Below are 20,353 nucleotides of genomic sequence, written 5' to 3' on the forward strand. Positions count from 1 at the left end.
GTTGACTTAGTGTCTTTATTTGCTTTTATTACATTTTTTGGGGGGGGGAGCCAATCACAGACCACCTTGCTGACAGAGATGTACATTACATCCAGTGTGCTGTGATGTTGCTGAACGACAGTGGGCTTGGCTTCACAGACCACGGCAGCGTTGTATCGACATGGGCCGGGATCTGTGAGCCGGCTATGGCTCTGTCTTGTTTATACACAAACAGTCTAAACTAAACAGGTAAATAGATGAAATGACCCACACACTCATCTTTATTTTGCCTTTTTTCTTTACTGCTGGAGCTGGCATCATGCCAGAATTCATAAGGCTTTATGATGAGGTAAGGATAAAACACCCTTAGCATTAAGACTTTTATATTTAGTATAAGACTTAATTTTTATTACAGAATTTCGGTTGTGTCATACACACACACACACACACACACACACACGCACACGCACACACGCACACACACACACACACACACACCAATTCGGTCTGCCTAAACTAATAAAATGAATAAAGTGGATCCTTGTGCTGATGATTTGAAGTGTATTACAGTACTTTACAATTTAGCATTTTAATACAAGAGTTATACAGTGCTGTGCATTTTATTATTCTGCATCCTAGTTTTTACATTCGTACATCATGAGACTCAAATAGGAGAGTGACCGGTGTGTAACCAGTGGTAACTAGTAAACAGTAGTTACACACTGCTTTTTTTTTATGTTGGGATTGTTAAATTGAAGAACTGAGATTGGATGGCACCATGCAGTGTGAAAGGCTTAAGGTTGCTTTGGTAACCAACCAGCTAGCTAGCTACAGGGCCGAATGCTGTGCAACCAGCAATTCGAGGTGCGATTTATTTCTTTATTTCGTTCTTATAGAAGGATGGAATCCAAGGAATAAATGCCAAACGACTAAATTGCTTTCTTCCCCATGTCATTTTCACCCTGTTTATTATGGACTGACTGATCTATGACTCCTGCTGGTTCCTTGGATATAACTGAAGCTGGTGAAGCATGTTTCAGAAATGAGCATAATAACGACATAACTCTGTGCCACAGGTAGCGGCACCTTAATAGAAACGATTAAGTAAACATCCCACTGACATACAGCACAGTACAATGTGATGGGACAACCATCACTGGCGGCGATATTGCTTTAAACTACACGTTCTTACCAATGGCTTATTATGTTTCAATAAAATGTCTCTCACTTAAACCTTCGCTCAGACCGCCCACGCAAAGCATCAACGTTAAATTCTCCCAAAATACCTTCGCTTTTTTTTTTTTTTTTTTTTTTTTACATCCCCCTGGTGCCCGAGTTACACTCCAGTAAAGCGTCTACTGCACCACGCGCGCGCGTGCGTGTGTGCTACACTCCGACTTTAGGAGACGAGTCCGGACGCTCCCATGAACGCCAGGCTGGCCCGCGGACGGACGCCCGGCGGCCCACTGCCGTTCCTCCGGCCCCTCCTCTCCGCACCTCTCTCTGGGCGCGGTCACTGCGGCTGTTTGAGCGGCTGTTTGAGCGGCTGTTTGAGCGGCTGTTCCCGGAGGGCTCCGGTGAGGGTGGCCGTCCACACGTGCAGCGCCGTGCCCGCCGACAGGGTCAGGAAGAAGAGGAAGGCCACCTGGTAGCCCAGCCAGTCCACCATCCCGCCTGCCAGGGCGCTGAACAGCAGCTTCCCCAGCACCTCCAGCGTGGCCAGGAAGCTGTAGTGGGTGGCCTGGGGGAGGGCAGAGGGGGTTCAACCTTTACATTCTACATTTAGGGCATTCAGCGGACGCTATTATCCAAAGAAGAAGGAGAAACCACAATTTATCGCTGTGGGTACAGTAAGGATGTTCATAGAACCAAGTGCCAAGCACTGACAATCGCTAGGTTAACCCGTTCCCCGTACACAACAAAGATAGCTAGGATGAAATTCCCATCAATACACATTACAGACAGGTTTCAGATGCCTTGTCATTAAGGAGGACAGGAGGTAGGGGCCTTAGTGAGTGCCTCGGTCTAGGAAGGCCGCAGGTGAGGCTTCAGGCATTGGGGATTGCGTCCAGCTGACTTTGACGGGGTGGTAAACACCCTAGCCAGTAGACTATGTTAACTATCTAAAATACTGCCCACACTTTTTAGGAAATTGGGAATGAGCAAAGAATAAGACTTGAAAGAAGAGTGAGGAGAGGTGGCGATGAACAAGACACAGGGAAATGAATGCAGAAGCGACAGGGTTAAAGAGAGTAGAGTTACCGTTGGGGGAGTGTGAAAAGAGAGTGAAAAATTATGTATGTAAGAAGTGTTGAACGGAGTGTGAAGAGGGCCCCCTCAAATCTCAACAAAGCACTTCAATCGACTCATTTAACCTTCTTTACCCATAACAGAACGGAGGGGAGGACTGAATGTAGGAGATGAGAGAAACAGTGAGAGGAGTGAACAGAAACGGAGAGAAGGAAAGAGACGGCTGTCTAGATACTGAGGAGTGGTTCCAAGTCGAGACGAGGAGGCGATCCAAGCCTGAAGGCCCCGAGGATGGAGGGGGAGAGAGAGAGAGAGAGAGAGAGAGAGAGATAGAGAGAGAGAGAGAGAGAGAGAGAGAGAGAGATAACCTAACCTAACCTCAGCCTCTCCCTCTGCCCAAGAGCAGTGCAGCATTCTGTTGCTCCCTGAAGCCAAACAGAAGGCCTGAGCCGACACCTGTGATAGTTCTCCCAAAGGAATGCGGCAAACGGCCCAATAGGATTTCTTGTGTCATTAAACTGATCATATACATTTTACTTTACTAAATAATAAATAATATAAATTCGGATTCCAACAAATGTAAAGTATATTGCTAGGGATACATGGCACAACGGAGGAGCATAACTGATAATATAGTTGGGTTTTTTTGCAAAACAATCTCATGTGCTCGTGTAACATTTATAGAGGGACATTCAAAATAAAAGTTGTTTTGCCGGACTGTACTGGAAGAGCACTCGCAGCCCTGCGTGACCACAGCTAAGTGGAGTGCCTTTATTCCGAGTAACTTGTTGAAAAGATTCTGTTACTCTCTACTGGGGATCCTTAACAAGCACTCACACTATCCTCTTACAGTCACTGGATAGCCCTACCTTCAATAAAACACACACACACACACACACACACGCACGCACGCCCGCACCAACACACATACGTACATACAGCTATATGTCTCTAAGGGCAGTGGTGTGGGGGACGCATGACAACACATAGTCAGGAACCCCGGTATCTGTGTCACAAGGAGCTCTCAAATTAACACTGGGCCTTGCTTTCTTTTCAATTGCGTTCATGTCGCCACCTAGGATTCGGTGAGAGGGCAGCAAGTGTTTTCTCCCCGCTTGTATACATATCGTCACCTCGAAGACACGGCCGCGGGTGGAATCCTAATTTGCCTCAGAGGGAGCAGGACGGGAGAGACGTTCATTGACCCTCTGCCCAACCCGGCCCAGTTAGACCACCACAAACGGCAGATGAGAAAAGGCGTGCGTGTGTGTGCTGTGTGTTGTGTTGTGTTGCACAGGGACTGGTTTGTCGAATAGAAGTGGAGGAGAGCTACAAAGGGAGAGAGAAGACAAAAAAGTGGTGGGCAGTTGAGGGTGTGGGGGGGGGGGGGGGGGGGCAATGAATAGAAATTGTGATTGCTGTTGGGACAGGTGAGAGGGTGTGGGCATTGGCAGCTGAAACAGGGTGACGGGGAGACGCGATGACAGCCAGATGAATCATCATAACACCACCACCACCTCCACCCCCATAACCACCTCCACCCCCCATAACCACCTCCACTGACCAAACACAACAGCTACCGTTAAACACAAGAGGCACAGGAGGGGGAGAGAGAGAGGGAGAGAGAGAGAGAGAGAGAGAGAGAGAGAGAGAGAGAGAGAGAGAGAGAGAGAGAGAGAGAGAGACTACAGAGTATAGAGCGGCACATGAATTGGCGATGAAAGGGCGGTATGAGAAAACATTTGCATCAGTACGTAACATAAACTACAAGCAAAGCTTTATTGACAAAGTAAAAGGGACCAACTTCTTCACATTACAGACATTGACTAGTTAACTCTTCGTTTGTTCATCCTAACGGAGGCTACCATATCCTCGGATTCATCCAAACCACACTTCAATCTCTACACAAAGTCGTGACGAGGCCGTAACCCCGGGTGGCAGGCGAGAGCGATCCCAGCCAAGCAGGCTCACCTGCACGCTCTCGTCAGCTCTCTGGGTGCAGTGCATCATGGTGGTGAAGGTGAGCGTGGTGATCAGGCCGCCCAGGAAGTGTTGAACACTCATGCTGAGCACCGCCATACCTAGAGGTGAGGTTAGAGACAGCCGACGTCAATGGAGACACACACACACACGCAAGCACGCACACGCACGCACACGCACACGCACACACGCACAAACACGCACACACACATCAACGCGCAGGCACGCATCCTCAATCTGATCCTGACAGCCAGGCCTACAGTACATCGATACTTATACATATTCATGCGTCACATCTTATAGACGGGGGAGAGGAACAGCCTTAAACAGTCGGCGAGGAGAGCAGGCGTTGGGCTGGCTCTGCTGCGCTCGCTGACGCTTACTGTAGTCTGTTTGGAGATTCCATTCAGCAGACAAAAGGGGGCCGAGATGCTAAGCTGCCGGAGTGTCTCCGATTGCCTTTCTTTAAAAAAATAAAAACAAAAAACCCTTCCCCAGCCTACTCTCTGGAGGGGCTGGGAGGGAACACAAGAGGAAACCACACAGTCGATCAGGCACTGCTTGTGCTGCCGCTGAATTATTCACCGAGCCGCCCGAGTCGTCCCTCCGACGTTGGTGAGACTTGGTTGTGTTGCGCGACGCCGCCGCCGACGCGGGACACGCAGGCACAGACGGAGCACGGTAGACGCAGCGAGGGAGCGTTGTGCTGTCATGTAATATTGAAACCATTTGAAACATGATTTTCGGATGTATATATACCCAAATATATAAATATATATATATATATATATATATATATCGTAAAAAAACATGTTTTGTCTGCGCATACGCACTGCGGAGTTGGAAAAGAAAATGAAAGACTGTGAAGAAATGGTTGCGAGCGGACCAAAAGGCGTTTGACAGGCAGGCGGCGCCGGGATGAGATGAGTGACAACGACGAGGTTCTGACGCCTGATCTCCGGCGGAGAGCCGGCGACGCCGCCGCGCCTCACAGAGACAACAGAGCCGCTCTCTGGAGAGCGGCGTTAAGAGGTCCATCCAGCGCACTGTCTTCTAACGTTTCCCGCAGCAGAATCAGCCCTCTGATGGTCTTCTGATGGCTCCCCGACGAGCACAGACGCCCAACGCGAGAATATCGCCCGAGCTCGGCCATCACTGACTTGCCATTAGCCAACACAACACTCTGGACAACCTCCAACGTGAAGGGCACACTGGCCCATGTCGGTGCAAGTTGGGGCAGTTTGGGTCGGCTTAGCTCAGGAGATAGAGCAGGTTGTAGCAGGAAGGTTGCTAGTTTGAGTGTTGGGGTGTCCCCTAAGCAAGACCCCTTAAAACCAATCTGCTCCTGACGGGTTGGCGGTCGCCTTGCATGGTTGGCTCCGCCATTGGGGTGCAAATGTGTGTATTCACCCGTCGCTTTGGATAAAAGCGTCTGCTAAATGGCCTAAATGTAAACGTAGAGACTCAAACATGTCTCCAACTAGTTTAACACATGTTTGAGTACACCCCGATGGAGAATTACTTTGCTTCCCATCCCGTTGTTGGTATTGAACGTGTGTGTGTGTGTGTGTGTGTGTGTGTGTGTGTGTGTGTGTGTGTGTGTGTTTTATTTCATTACTCCTTCGAGCGTTATCTCTCACCTTTCATGAGCGGGGAGGGGTCCAGGACGGTGAGCAGGGAGCTCTGGAACACCATGCTGACAGTCCGCATCACAAACACCCGCCGCATCAGAGCTCCGATGCTGCGGGACATAGGGGGGACACAGGGAGGGGACACAGGGGGGACAGGGGGGATACAGGGGGGACACAGGAGGGGACAGGGGGGACAGGGGGGACAGGGGGGACACAGGGGGGACAGGGGGGATACAAGGTGGGGGACAGGGGGGACACGGGGGGGACAGGGGGGATACAGGGGGGACACAGGGGGGGGACACGGGGGGGACAGGGGGGACAGGGGGGGGACAGGGGGGACACAGGGGGGGGACAGGGGGGACACAGGGGGGGGACACGGGGGGGACAGGGGGGGACAGGGGGGACACGGGGGGGACAGGGGGGGGACAGGGGGGACATGGGGGGACAGGGCGGACATGGGGGGGACAGGGCGGACACAGGGGGGGGACACAGGGGGGGGACACGGGGGGGACAGGGGGGACAGGGGCGATACAGGGGGGGGACACGGGGGGGGGACACGGGGGGGACAGGGGGGATACGGGGGGGGACAGGGGGGGACAGGGGGGATACAGGGGGGGACACAGGGGGGGACACAGGGGGGGACAGGGGGGATACATGGGGGACAGGGGGGACAAAGGGGGGGACAGGGGGGACACAGGGGGGGACACAGGGGGGGACAGGGGGGGACACATGGGGGGGACAGGGGGGATACAGGGGGGGGACAGGAGGGACGGGGGGGACACAGGGGGGACACAGGGGGGCATAGGGGGGGACAGGGGGGATACAGGGGGGGGACAGGGGGGACACAGGGGGGACACAGGGGGGGGACACAGGGGGGACACAGGGGGGGACAGGGGGGACACAGAGGGGGACAGAGGGGACACAGGGGGGACACAGGGGGGAAAAATGTATTGACTGATTGATTTTATTTGACCATTTTCATATAAAACACGAACAGCACTCTGTGCCATACATTGAAATACGTAAATAGTCAGGGATGACACAACAAAGCCCGAAGGCTTATTTCCATTGCGGTCCCGGTGTGGGGCCATCGCTGTCAGCCCGGAGACACCGTGCAACCACAACACAGGCTCCCATAGGAGCAAATATCTTCATTATTTTAAGGCCCATTGTTTGCATATGCGTTTTGGTAAGAAGAGCACGCACACATGCATGAACAACAATGCAAGCACACTCTCTCCCTTTACACACACACACACACACGCACAGAAGAGTAAACAAGTCCCCAGACACTAATTGATTCCCAGTAAGTGGTAGAGAATCGCTCCCCAGTGTGCTCAGCTCATGGTAATCAATAAGCTAAGGAGATCCACAGCATGATGAAGATAAGTAATCAGTGGTTAACACACGCACGCACACACACACACACACATATACAAGCCCACACGTGACTTTAGGGATTAACACAGTGTCAATCACTCTTAAAAGGAAGCCTGCCAATCATAAGGTTTGAATATTTGCGAGTGGGGTATGGGTGTGTGTGTGTGTGTGTTTGCCAGCACGCGTCAGGGCCATCGAGTTGTTATCCTGAGTGCATTTCAGAGTCAAAAGAACCACACGCGGTATGCATTACGCATTACTCTACATTTCATTATCCACCAATTACCTGTTTTACATTATGACAACTCAACTTCCCCAGTGACCTCCTCCTCCTCTCTCTGGCCAGTCTCTGCTCTGGCTGCTACCAGGAGCCCTATCTGGACTAAGAAAATCAACCCTGCAGCATTCACATGCTAAAGACATTCTCGTCTCTCTGGCTGCTTTACTGTTGTTCTCAATGACAGCCATTCATTTCACACTCTCTCAGGAGACTCCGGGGTGTGCATGTCAGTGTGTTTGTGTGTTGTTTTTGTGTGAATGTGTGTGTGTTAGTGTGTGTGTGTCAGTGTGTGTGTGTGTGTGTGTGTGTGTGTGTGTGCGTGCGTGCGTGCGTGCGTGCGTGCGTGCGTGCGTGCGTGCGTGCGTGAGGGTGAACCTGCCTGACTACCACCTCACAGAGCCAGGTCCGGATAAGATAAAACCTGTGTTCTCAGGTTGCTGATAGCGCTGTGGTGTAAAGGCAAGGGGGTTGGCACTGAGTGGCTCAGTGGCCACTCAGTGCTGGAGGAACCACGGCTCTGGGTCTGCGTGTGCGCGTGTGCGTGTGTCTGTGTGTGAGGACACTAGAGGCATACAGTTCAGTTTCCCACAGAACACCTAACTCTGCCTTTCTCTCACTCTGTCCATTCTGTCTGCTTCTCACTCGCCCGCTCCCAGTTCCAGCCCTTCACCAGCCCTTCATAACGTCAGCTCAGTAAATCTACTAAAGCGTCTCTATTCCACAATGTGGAAACGTGTTACGAATCCATCCAAATGCTTTACATAACATGAGGGACAATACCAAACTTGCCCTGTGTGCGATAGGCCGAAAGGGCAAAAGGTATAACTCACACAACATAAAACACAACATTTACAAACACAAACACACACAATTAAAACCCTGTCAAGTTTTTCATTCATGAACACACTGACATCATTCTGATCCTGCTTGACTTTTTAGTTGATCGTAAACAGCCACTAAACATGTGTTTAAACATACATTTTCTTCATCAATCGATTAAGCTGAATTCTTTAGCAGTTGTTGTTGACCATTTAAAGGCGTAACTCCTCAAAACAGCCGGACTGAGATCCCCAGTGTGTAAAGGACGACTCGCAATCATAATAGATGATGGATGGTGCCGTGTAAGAGAATACGCAGCGTGGGAACTGACACACTTCCCACAGGTGACTTCATGGACATGTATGTGTGTACACCTTGTGTTCCATCACTCTGCCCTGAGGCAAGGGACATGACATAATGGGATAATAGCCGGGACCGATGTATTGTTTATTATTCGTTCCTTGCTCTTAATGGTTGGAAATGAGTGGAAACTCGTGCTAATTTCTGCGCCTGGTTCTGTCCCATTGAATCATTTGCTGGTATATTTTAATAAGCTGATTAGAGACATTTTGGCCATTGACATGCAGTCAAACACAGGTTTGTAGTGGAGTTATACATACTTCCAGCAAAGGATATTGTCAGCCAGTATTTCACAAGAGGCGATTACAATTACCAAAAGTGCTTTTCCATCAATGTCAGCATGAATTACAGTGAACATCACTTAGTAAGGTAGACTGATAACAGGTAAATTATACGCTGTATACACAGAAAACCCTTAATTAGAATCTCTGGTAATGGCAAGTCAAAATTACCCTGGCGTGGTCGTTTAAGTTGTTGACAAAATGACATGCAGTATACACCCTGTCCATCTCTGAAATAATTTCTTCCTAGTCCTCCTTTGCCAGCTAAGTGGTATGATTCAGCATCTTAAAGTGTAGCAATATTGTTTGCATGGGTTTGGTTGATATCTCCATAATGAGAAGACAGAGTTGCTCAGACTGGGGCATGGGGGCTGGTGATGAACTCTGACAACGTTAGACACGTTTATGTTTAGGCAGACGTGAACTCTTGATCATAAATGTACTGTATGATGTTCACTCTTCAATAAGTCCGCCCTTAACATATATAGCATCGTGATATCGGATCTTCTCGTATTGCCCTTAGATTTGGCGAGATGGGCGGGGATATTTCCTGGTGCTATATTTGCTCAGACAAAAGCGTCCAGCTGACCTTGTTGTGACACAAAGGAAGCAGGGCGGTTTGGTCCATTTGAATCTATCTCGGTCTCAAAGGGTAACAGTAGGGCTGCTCGATTATGGAAAAAATCATAATCACGATTATTTTGGTCAATATTGAAATCACGATTATTCAAACGATTATTTTGGAGATTGAAAACATGATGTATTTATTCAGCACGTCCCTCCCAAAAAAACCTTTGTAACTGAGAACTTTGAAATTTCGCCTTAAAAAAATACACAAAATGGTCAAATAGAAAATGTTCAAATTCCCCAAAAATGTACAGATATGTATCCAGCTGTTCTGCACATTCTATAAACATTTAATCAAAAAAAAACTAATAACAAAAAAAATGTTTCAACTCGATTATATTCGTTTTGTGATTGTTTGACCCTAAAATCGAAATCGCGACCAAAATTAGATTAATCGCACAGCCCTAGGTAATAGCATCGCTGCAACGCCGTTAACGATGAGTGGGGGGGGGGGGAGGAGGGACGGGGGGATGGTGGGGGGGGAGTTACCTGCACTGGGCGAGCAGCACCCCTCCGAGGGAGGAGCCGCAGATGGAGAAGGCCATGGCGATGACGCCGTTCCAGAAGCCCAGCTCCCTGGCCGTCATGTGGTGGTCCAGCAGGAACAGAGGGAACATGGTGACGGCCCCCTGCTCGCCTGGGCACACACATACACACAGACACAGACACAGACACACATCCACACACAGACACACACACACACACAGACAGACACAGACACAGACACACACACACACACACATACACACACAGACACACACACAAAGACAGAGACACACACACAGACACACAGACACAGACACACACACGCACACACACACACACACAGACACAGACACAGACACACACACAGACACAGACACACAAAGACACACAGACACAGACACACACACACACAGACACACACACACACACACACACACACACACACACACACACACACACACACACACACGGCATTTAACGGATGCTTTTATCCAATGCGACTTAAAATAAGTAGATTTGTCAGAGGAAAGAGAAACAACAATATATCGCTGTCACTAGATAACCCACCTCCCCGTACACAACAAAGATAGCTAGGGTACGACGCTACACAATGCTAAGTACTATTTCTAAGTGCCGGGACGTAAGTCAAACAATAAGTGAGTATAATAAGTGCCAGACACACGCATACGCACACAGACACAGCGTCAGACAGACAGAGGAACAGAAATGGATGACGGAGCACACTCCGGGTTTAGGTGATGAAGGCCCACAGACGGAAGAAAGCCAAAGAGGAAGATATAAAAAGAGAGATTTAAGAAGGAACGGAGCAATAGTGTTAGGAGTGTGGCTCTCATCGGTGTTGGATAAAGGCACAAGCCCTCACGGAGGTACTGCGGTTGAACATTGCACCTAATAGAAACAGTATATTCACAGGCCATGTCAGACAGCTGAGACACAGACAAAGACAGAGACTCAGTGTATTTTATGTTATATGGGGTATAATTCACTATACATCAATACTTGAAAATGATTCATTGGTGGCCTGATAGGTCCGTATTAATCAGCATTTCAACCGAACCTAAAGGTAATAATTGGTAATAACAGTGTCAAATAAGTATGGAAGTCCAGACACTAGTAGAAAATGGAGAGTGCAAACGGTCACGCAGTCTGAAGAAGGATCACACAGCAGGCCCAGTCTGACTCCCCTCGCAGTTAAACTCCTCAAACAACTTCTCCCCGGGCCCCCCCCGTCGACAGCAGGACCACAAGGTGTGCTCATCTCCTCAGATGTGCTTGTAGAGTTAAAGGAGAGGCACGGCAAAGTGCAACACACCTCACTCCTTTTGTTTTTCCTGGAGAGTCTGGGTAATGTATTCCTGACAAGAAGGGGGCCCTCCCACTTAAAACCACAACAAGGAAAACACCAAACTAAATAAATTAATAAATCCAGAGATTAAACGCGCCTCGCAAAGACCTCTCAGTCAAAAAAATAACAGAGTTTCTGTCACCCAGCGCGACACTCTCTCAACGTGTGGTGTCGGTAATTTTTCCGCTGAACAATACAGTAAAATATTCTGCGCGGCATTATTATATTAATGGAGGCTGACTTCAGAACGCACGCAGGGGCCTCGCGGAGCCGCGTGAGTGACAGCTGTGTTCCGAGACCGCCGTCAAAGAAGACACAATACAGGCGACAACCTCGCTCGCTTCCCTCACTCACTCTCAACGCTCGCCCCGTCAGCGAGGAGACAAACAAAAATAGAGAAAGGAAAAGAAAAGAAAGCAAAAAGGGAATAGAGATTAAACAGAGATTGAGATGAGGGGGAAGAGAGAGAGAGAGAGAGGAAGAGAGCGGGAGAGAGACAGAGAGAGACAGCCTCAAAGTGTGAGCTGAACGGCTTTGAGTGATATTGAGTGCGGATGGGAAAAATAGAAAAGTGTCACTTGTTCCGATGAAGGTGCGTCGACCCCGGCAGACATGCGGTGGGAGGTTCCGACGTGAGCTGTGGTTGTGTGTGCGTTCATCAGACATTCTCTTCATCTAGTGAGCTCTTCTCCTTTGATGGAACATATTGTCAGCAAAACAAACGCAGAAAAGGTTGATTTGGTGAAAAAGAATATTTAACCCTAAGGATTTAATAAGTAGAAATTGTCATCAACCAGAAACGAGCTGTGTTGTATTTTACAATCAGCAGAATGTGCCCGTTCTATATTTAATTGCAACGGAGTGTATTAACTCAAAAGTTACCTTGGAACATTGAATATGTGAGAATGTGTTGTGCATGCGCTGCCAATTCTGCCGGCAGAACCAGCAGACTAACACACTCAAAGAGGGACTACTGGGAATCAAAGGGCTTGTAGAGCTTCTAGAGCAATGACCATCTCGGAACAATAGGAAGGTTATGGGTGGTAATGGTGTTTTGGTCATTATTAAGTAATCAATCGCAAAATCAATTGTCATTATGGGCTGACATTGTTGGGTTTGAAACCACCACAGCGAGGGATAACTCTAATCACAAAATGGTGGATTATCGCCCAAAGAAAACCACAATGTATTCCGATGTGTAGCCTATCGCATGGCACCCATATGACACAATCATGCAGATGGTTTGCTAGATTTCGGAAGCACCACCAACCAAGAATTCCCTGTTTGTACAGTGTAAAAAGATTGTACATATGCCTAACTCGAATTAAAGTCAATTCTTCCCATGACGAAAAGGAATGCATAAACATTACAATGAACATATATACAGAAGTTATCAATGTAAGTCTGAGTAACGGTAGTAAGGTATTGTATTAGTCCATCCAGGTACATTTAAATAACATTAACCACTCCATCTTTAAAAACAATGCGTAAACGTAGCTTTAGCTTTACATAGGTCTAACTTTACCTAGCTTTAGATTAAGCTTTATCTAGCTTGTCTTATGGCTTGTTTGCACTTATTCTAGTTCAGTGCTCCAGCTCCGCTGCTACGTTCAATACCAAAGGCCTGCATACTGCTGCCTGCGACTAATCATTACATAAGAGGGGTGGCTGTAATACATGTAGCCTGACACAACATTGCAGGTTTTTCCCTGTTTAAACATATTCTCAAAGCAATGCTGTAAGCAAGGATTGCATTCAACACGAAGACGGGTTAAAGTAGGGCTGGGAGTCAATAAGGAAAGGAATAAAAAAAGGGAGAAAGGGGAGTGACAATAGGCGGAGGACAGGGTCTTAACACGGAGGAGGTTCGTTTGAACAGCAAACAGCACAAAAGGCAGAGAGAGAGCAAATCGAACGGACAGACGAGGGATGCACGTAGAGGGCAGAGGTTAGACGCAACAGAAGAGAGCGCCCGGTGCAGTCGGGGATGGAGAGAGAGGGTGCGGGGGAGAGTGGGGGAGAGTCGGGGGTGGAGTAGGGTGAGGTGGGGGGAGGGGTCAGGGCAGATGAACAGAGACATTGTTAGGAAGTTAGTGAAGGGGAAAATGACAGAGGCGGGCTGGTGAGATAGAAGATCAGCGAGGTGTTGAACGAGACACAGAGGGAGAGAGGGGGGGGGGAGAGGGAGAGAGAGAGAGAGAGAGAGAGAGAGAGGGAGAGAGGGGGGGAGAGAGAGAGGGAGAGAGAGAGAGAGAGAGAGAGAGAGAGAGTAAGAGACAGCCAGAGAGACAAATAATAAATGTAATAAAAAAATGTATTCAGCAAAAAGAAACAGAACAGTGTAGTCTTTGGCTCGAACATTTAAAGGATAAACCGGCAAAGGGATGGTGGGTGGGTGGGGGGTGGGGTCAGTGGTTAGAGCAAAGGCTCAGCAGGGTGGCGGAGGTGAGAGGTCGACGAGGGCAGTGGGATCATCAAACTGTGGTCGCCACGGCGCGGCTCAGACAATAGAGCCGCCGATCAGGGTGAGTTGGAGTGATCAGCGAGGAGGACAGCCGCCGCAGGCCGGCGTCCCGCCTGCCGCGTCCCGCCGGGCGGCGGCGTGTCCACCCCTTAAAGAGCCGGTGAACCCAACACGGTTTGATTCTTATTAAAACTCGGTAATTAGGACTTATTTTGGTAACATTTAAAATAGCATAGATATCTGTGTTGACCATAGGATGGTCAACACAGATATCTATGCTATTTTAAATGTTACCAAAATAAGTGCATGAGGCTATGCATGATCTACCCGATAACTAAGGGTCCGCTGGCGGGTTTGAGGGTCGAGAGCTAATATAAAATGAATAAACGTTACCAAAGTAAGTCCCCATTTTTTTAATAAAAGTGGACCATCCTATGTTTTCGCCCCTCTCCCCTGATCACCGTGGGCACGTTGCACTCTGCTGTGAATGCGTGTGGCGATCACCGGCGCCCCCCTCGGTCCTGAAGTCTGAGTGCCTTCTCCGATGCCATGGGCACCGCTGTTTGGGTGGACGCGTGGAGCTCTGTCCGGGCAGCGGTTCTTTTAATGTCCGGGTCCGAGTCAGGGTGAGGCTCCCAGACACATAGTGTACACATAAAGTGTTCTATTTACACACACACACACACACACACACACACACACACACACACACACACACACACACACACACACACACACACACACACACACACAACATAGGTGTGTTTGGATAGTGAAGCTCGGTCTTAGCCACGATTTATTTAATGTCCGGGTTCAAGTGAGGTTGAGGTTGCTTCCCTGACACCCGTGTGTCACATTTCCTACACAACATCGCTCATTACAACGCTCACACACAACGGTGCTAAAAAAGTATCACTAAGTCGAAGTCGGTCGTAACCATGGGGATAACACGCCCCCCTCCTTCCTTACACCTTCTACCCAACCCAAAACACAATGTATTAAATCTCAGTGTTTGACGTTGGGCTCTTTAATGCACAACCAAGAGGAGTAACAGATGTGTGTCCCCTGGTACCCACACGTACACAAACAGGCATCCACAGGCAGTAGAAAGCTGTCTGTGTGTATAGGGTACGTCCAAACAGGCCCACATCCACAGCCATAAACCTTCCCTTCAAACACCCTGATGAGAGTAGGGTCAACAGAGGTCTGTCCACACACTCGATTAGCATTAATGTTGTGGCCCTTGTGCTTATAGCGGCCTATTGACACTCTCAAATACAAACATAGGCAGGACCTCTGAGTGGGCCCTTTGGCATCACAGGGACCACTCAGATGTCCTGCCTGTGTGTGTGTGTGTGTGTGTAGTTAAGAGAGACTACAAAATCCCAAGAGTGATTATTGCTGTAATTATGTCCATAAGCTGTTTGTGATCTTTTGAGTGTGTGTATGCGTGTGTGTCTGTCGGATAGATCATGCATAGTCTCCATGTTTCAGTCTTCTTGTTTCTGTCTGCTTACAGAGGCCATGCATGATCTAACCGATAACTAAGGGTCCGCTGGCGGGTTTGAGGGTCGAGAGTTATTATAAATAATAGAAAGAGTCAACTTACATCACTATTTGCCCATATACTCTTTATATTTCTAGGCGCTTTGGCGTTTTTTTTAAGCGTTTTGTGCACGTTTTTTCCATTTGTCCAGCTTTATTTAGTATGGACCTTTCAGATGTTTTTTTTTAATATTTGGAGCTGCCATCTTGCTTCATCTCTCAGGGTGCCATGTGGTGGTTCTTCATTAATTCATCCCCCCCCTTTAGCCTCTATCTGGAGTCCTCCTCTTTCCCTCCTCTCTCTCCCCCCCCCCCCCCTCCCCCTAGGTTTTCCTCACTCCCTCCCCCCTTCTCATTTCCCATCATGCCCCTGACCCCTCCCCCCTGCCCAGCACAGTGGCGGTCGTCCGACACCCATTTCTCTCACGTGTCTCACCAACGACCCCGTCACCTCCCGCAGACGGTGGTCAAGGCTGGCGTGCGCTTCGTCGCACTGTTCCATCCCTCCTGCATACGGGGACGGTTAGAGAGGGCGATACAGGACGAAAACGCACCGTCGCTCACCTTCTGCGCTCGCCACGAGACGCTCTCTCTCTCTCTCTCTCTCTCTCGTCCATCTGTTCAATTCCCCGTGAGAAGCTACCATCGGGAGCGTTCCTTCAGCCGTCCTTCCTGCTCTCCCTCTCTCCCCCCCTTCAGCTCACGTCCCCTCGGTCACTCGGCGGGCTTGTCCCGCTCCGTAACGCACACTTTCTGCGGGGCGACAACCCGTGACACTTAGCGCCTAAGCCCTTCATTGTGTGCGACTGTGTGCTGATTAGGTTTTTTTCGGAGCGGTTTTGCATCAAATATACTCATCTCAGTCACATCGTCACGACACCCAAAGTTTAAAGATCCACAAACTAAACCAAGGAAATCTTTGTACATCATATGATGTTAGATGTTTGGGTCCTGCCTCTCCCTCGTCTGTATATTTAACTTATTCTCCTTAAGCTACTCATTACTACTTTTCCTTCTCCATCCATCCGTGGGCATCTGCCCGGATGGTCGGCACATCATGTCCACGGTTCACAAATTGAACAGGGGTCAAAGTTCGGAATCAAGTCCGAGTCTAATTGGCTTTTGGTTTGGACAAACTCAAAAAAGTCTTCATGAGGAATGAATGGAGGCGCGCGTGCTCGCGCCCGTGTGTGTGTTCCTTTCGATTTACAAAGACGCACATTTTGACAAACGCATTCCCTTAATAAAAATACCGTCTCACATACAAATTTCACAAGGGCATTTACACAAGACATAATCAAAGACATGGCTTTTTCTTAAGCTACTTTCATTAATAGCAATATTAACACCACGGTAAAGTTGCTGATGTTGTTAATGAAACCTGCCAACAATGAGACTATAAAATCACAAGAGTGATTATGGCTGTAATTATGTCCATAAGCTGTTTGTGATCTTTTGAGTGTGTGTTTGTGTATGTGTGTGTGTGTCTGTTGGGGGGGCTCCCTAGACAGATTAGGGGTTCAGCCATTCTTGATGTTTCATCTAGTAGCTCTGTCTGCAGGGGCTCATCCGATTACTGAGTCACTCTCAACTCTCTCTCTCTCTCTCTCTCTCTCTCTCTCCCTCTCTCAATAGCCCACACATCCACAGGCCACATTTACACTCAATGTAAAAAAAACAACAACACAAAGATATAGAGCATTACGGTTAAACACACGTAGGGACTATGCAAATAGGAAGGGACGACATACGTTCCCACCCACCACCCCACCAAAGGCCCATACACACAAAAAAACAACTGCAATGTTGCATCTTCCATGTCGGTTTCTGAATGCCACACAAACACAAAGACGCTCTAATCCTAATCCCCTTCTGCTAACAAATACCAAACTCTGGCCATATCAACTATATCCCTTTCTTCATCAATCGCCCCCTCAAGTTTACTCGCGCTATCTACCTTTACGCTTGCTGTCGAGTAAAACGAAAAGACAACCACCCTAAGCCAATCCATTTTTTTTTCAGGTACACAATACGAAAAAAGTGAAAAGTTGATTTTAAAAAACGAGGGCTACTACAGAATTATTTTAAGGTGAGCTGTGCGTGTTTTTTATCTTATTTTTATTCAAGTTGCCGCGTCGCTGGAATTGGACGATCGATGGAATGAGTTGCGCTCTCCAGTCTTAATGGATAAGCCAACAGAGACATCTAGAGGTGAAAGGTTGAACTGCAATGCTTTCGCTGCAAAACAGAAGGGTAATCATTTTTTCCATGTCCCAGGTCCTTATCCTTAAAACAAATTGAATACTGTAATTTGAGCTAGCCTCGAAGCATGACTACATAAATCACCAAATTGTATGCTTGCTAGGATTCAACGTTGAAATTCTCTCATTTACACTTGTAATACTGCATCATTTTCATATGTGCTCATATTCAATGTGTGTTTGGTTCTGAAACACACTCACCTAGCTTATACGTGAGCACATACAACACCGTCCAGGGGGTGCCGGGCACTGCCAGCATCTTCCTCCACACCCTCCAGGGCCTGACGATGTCCTCCCCCTGGCTCGCTCCTCTCCGGCCCCCGTCAGCCTGCTGCTGGCACCTCAGCGAGTCCTCGTCCAGCACGGGCGCGCCCCACACAAACAGGGCCACGCCGGCGTACACGAACGTCAGCAGCAGGAACATCCAGCTCCACCCGGCCACGTCGATCACGGCCAGCAGTCCGCCGCCGGCGAACACCGAGCCGGCCTTGTAGCCCACCACCTGGGCCGTGTTCCCAAGCCCCAGCTCGCCGCGGCTCTTCAGCAGGCCCACCGCCGCCCCGTCCACCGCGATGTCCTGCACCGACGCCAGGGCGTTCATGACCAGCAGCGTCCCCGCCACCGCCCAGATGTGGGACTCCGGGGCCAGCAGGGCGCTGGAGACGCAGGTGAGCGCCAGCCCTGACACCGTGCCGACCAGCCAGCGCCGCTTGGAGCCGATCTTGTCTATCAGGGGCGCCCACAGGACCTTCAGCACCCAGGGGAAGTAGAGGATCTTGGTGAAGCCGATTCGGGTGAGGGAGTGGCCGGCCCCCCGCAGGTAGACGGGGAGCAGAGACGATTGGAGCCCGTAGGGGATGCCCTGAACAAAGTACAGCAGGCCCAGAAAGACCAGCTTGTCATTCATCATGTGTCCCATGGCAGCGTTTGGTGGATAGAGCAGAGACTCTGCAGTCCATAGGAGAGGTGTTTAATAGAGGGTGGTTATTAGGGCTAGGCAGAAGGATGGGTGGTGGTACTGGTGGGGGTACTGGTTGTGATAGTGGTGGATCTGGATTGCTGGGTGACCTGGGATGATCAGAGGGGGACATGGATAGCTTTAGTTGCATCAGTGCTGAGGTGGCAGGCGTATAGGGTTCAACATGCACTTAGTAATACTACACGACAAGAACATTGCTATAAGGGACCGCCAGGGTCCTGCCATAACTAGTGGAGCCACTGTCTCTGACTGTTGGCAATGTCAATGAGGTCACTGTTTCTCATGCAAAACTTCCATTCACAAGCATTTCACCGTCGGGTAACATCGGCTGAACTGTATAACTTGTGTCGAGAGGTTCTTTAAGACAGCATGCCTTGGAATGCTTATGGAAAACCAGCGGACCAGCGCTGGGCGGAGATTTCAGAAGCAGGAAGATTATAGAAAAATATAATGTCCAATTTGTCCTGTTTGCCGTTTGTCAAGTCAATATGTTAACCTACTTATGATTTATTTATTTCAACCGCGACTCGCCCGTAATTCCTCCAAGAATTACTTTCTTTCCACGCAATCCACCCGACCCGTGGATTATCCACGGTGTCCGCGAGTATGACAGCCTGCCGCGCACCTCTACTAGTCTTTACTTTGCTAGTGAGTTCTTTACTAGTAGGTAAACACTGCCCGTGAGCTCCAGCTGTTCGCGGGATTCCCTCCATGTCAACAATGGATACGTCATGCGATTCCTCCAAATCTCTGGCATGCCAAACTTTCGTTGTGGCGTTTTCGAACGTCGCAGACGCAGATCGCAAGCATGCCCCATTACAAGACCTCATCTCGTCGCCGACTTTTCAAAATCATGTACGACTCGCAAATTTGTCTCCCGACGAACGAATTAGGGCAGAATCGGGCTGAAATCGTGTAGTCTGAACCAGCCATAAAGAGCTGACCCAGTGACAACTGATACTATCGCTAGCTCACTTTCAGACCGCTAGTTAGCCGAAACAGCAGCCAGATGACTAATGACACTGACGGGTTAGAAACCAATGAACAAATGTCTTACGGCGGGTGGTTAATGGCTTTTCACTGTCACTTTTGGCTGGGGTGGTTTTCATTAAAACAGCCTCCAGGATGCATAGATCGCACTGAGCAGGGGAGGCGTTAGCCCGACGTTAGCTGCACATGAGACTCCTGTGTGGGGCAGCGGCTGTTGACATTGCTCGTCACCGAGGGCTCCGGGTTGCCAGATTCGCCAACGAAAACCCACATTAAACCCCCATATAGTCTAAATTCCAAGTTATTTAAAGGATCTGGAATGTGGTTTAATTCCTTGAATTTTATCAGTTTGTTGCAAATGCACAACCAACCTCGAATCGTTCTTTTCCTTATGGTAAACATCAAAAGGTAACAATAAAGCCAGGTATCAAGATCTATTAGGATTTTTCTAAGGCTCACTTTTCCGCCTTCAATTATTGCTAATTTAAAAGCATGGTATGTACATAGCGGTTTACATTTTTATTTTAGTCATTGTGATATTGACAGATGTAGCAAAGATATAGCCCCTCTGTGTCCAGATGCCACTGCTCTGTCCTGCTAGGTATTAGTAATAAAGAGGAATGTAATCTGATGTACATTATTTTAGTCTATGCTACTTCTGATGACATGTTTCAA

General features: G+C 48.8%; 1 protein-coding gene across 1 annotated transcript; it reads right to left on the reverse strand.

The window, feature by feature from the left end:
• Nucleotides 1-329: 329 nt before the first annotated feature.
• Nucleotides 330-19,878, reverse strand: mfsd3 (major facilitator superfamily domain containing 3). The gene is made up of 6 exons (XM_079750682.1): nucleotides 19,746-19,878; nucleotides 17,911-18,777; nucleotides 10,077-10,224; nucleotides 5,850-5,950; nucleotides 4,201-4,310; nucleotides 330-1,720 (listed from the first exon to the last, which is right to left on the reverse strand). The coding sequence occupies exons 2-6, from the start codon at nucleotides 18,626-18,628 to the stop codon at nucleotides 1,493-1,495; spliced, it is 1,305 nt and encodes a 434-aa protein (XP_079606808.1). The 5' UTR covers nucleotides 18,629-18,777; nucleotides 19,746-19,878; the 3' UTR covers nucleotides 330-1,492.
• Between the last annotated feature and the right edge of the window lie 475 nt (nucleotides 19,879-20,353).

Source organism: Pollachius pollachius (genome assembly GCF_949987615.1).
Source record: "Pollachius pollachius genome assembly, chromosome: 1".
Taxonomy (NCBI): Eukaryota; Metazoa; Chordata; class Actinopteri; order Gadiformes; family Gadidae; genus Pollachius; species Pollachius pollachius.

Bases quoted from the DNA above. Each gene is read 5' to 3' on its own strand.
- mfsd3 (XM_079750682.1), bottom strand. From the start codon at position 18,628: ATGGGACACATGATGAATGACAAGCTGGTCTTTCTGGGCCTGCTGTAC. The intron at 5,951-10,076 runs GTAACTCCCCCC...TATGTCCCGCAG, and splicing joins GTGCTGCTCGCCCAGTGCAG to CATCGGAGCTCTGATGCGGC. The intron at 1,721-4,200 runs GTGAGCCTGCTT...GCCCTCCCCCAG, and splicing joins GAGCTGACGAGAGCGTGCAG to GCCACCCACTACAGCTTCCT.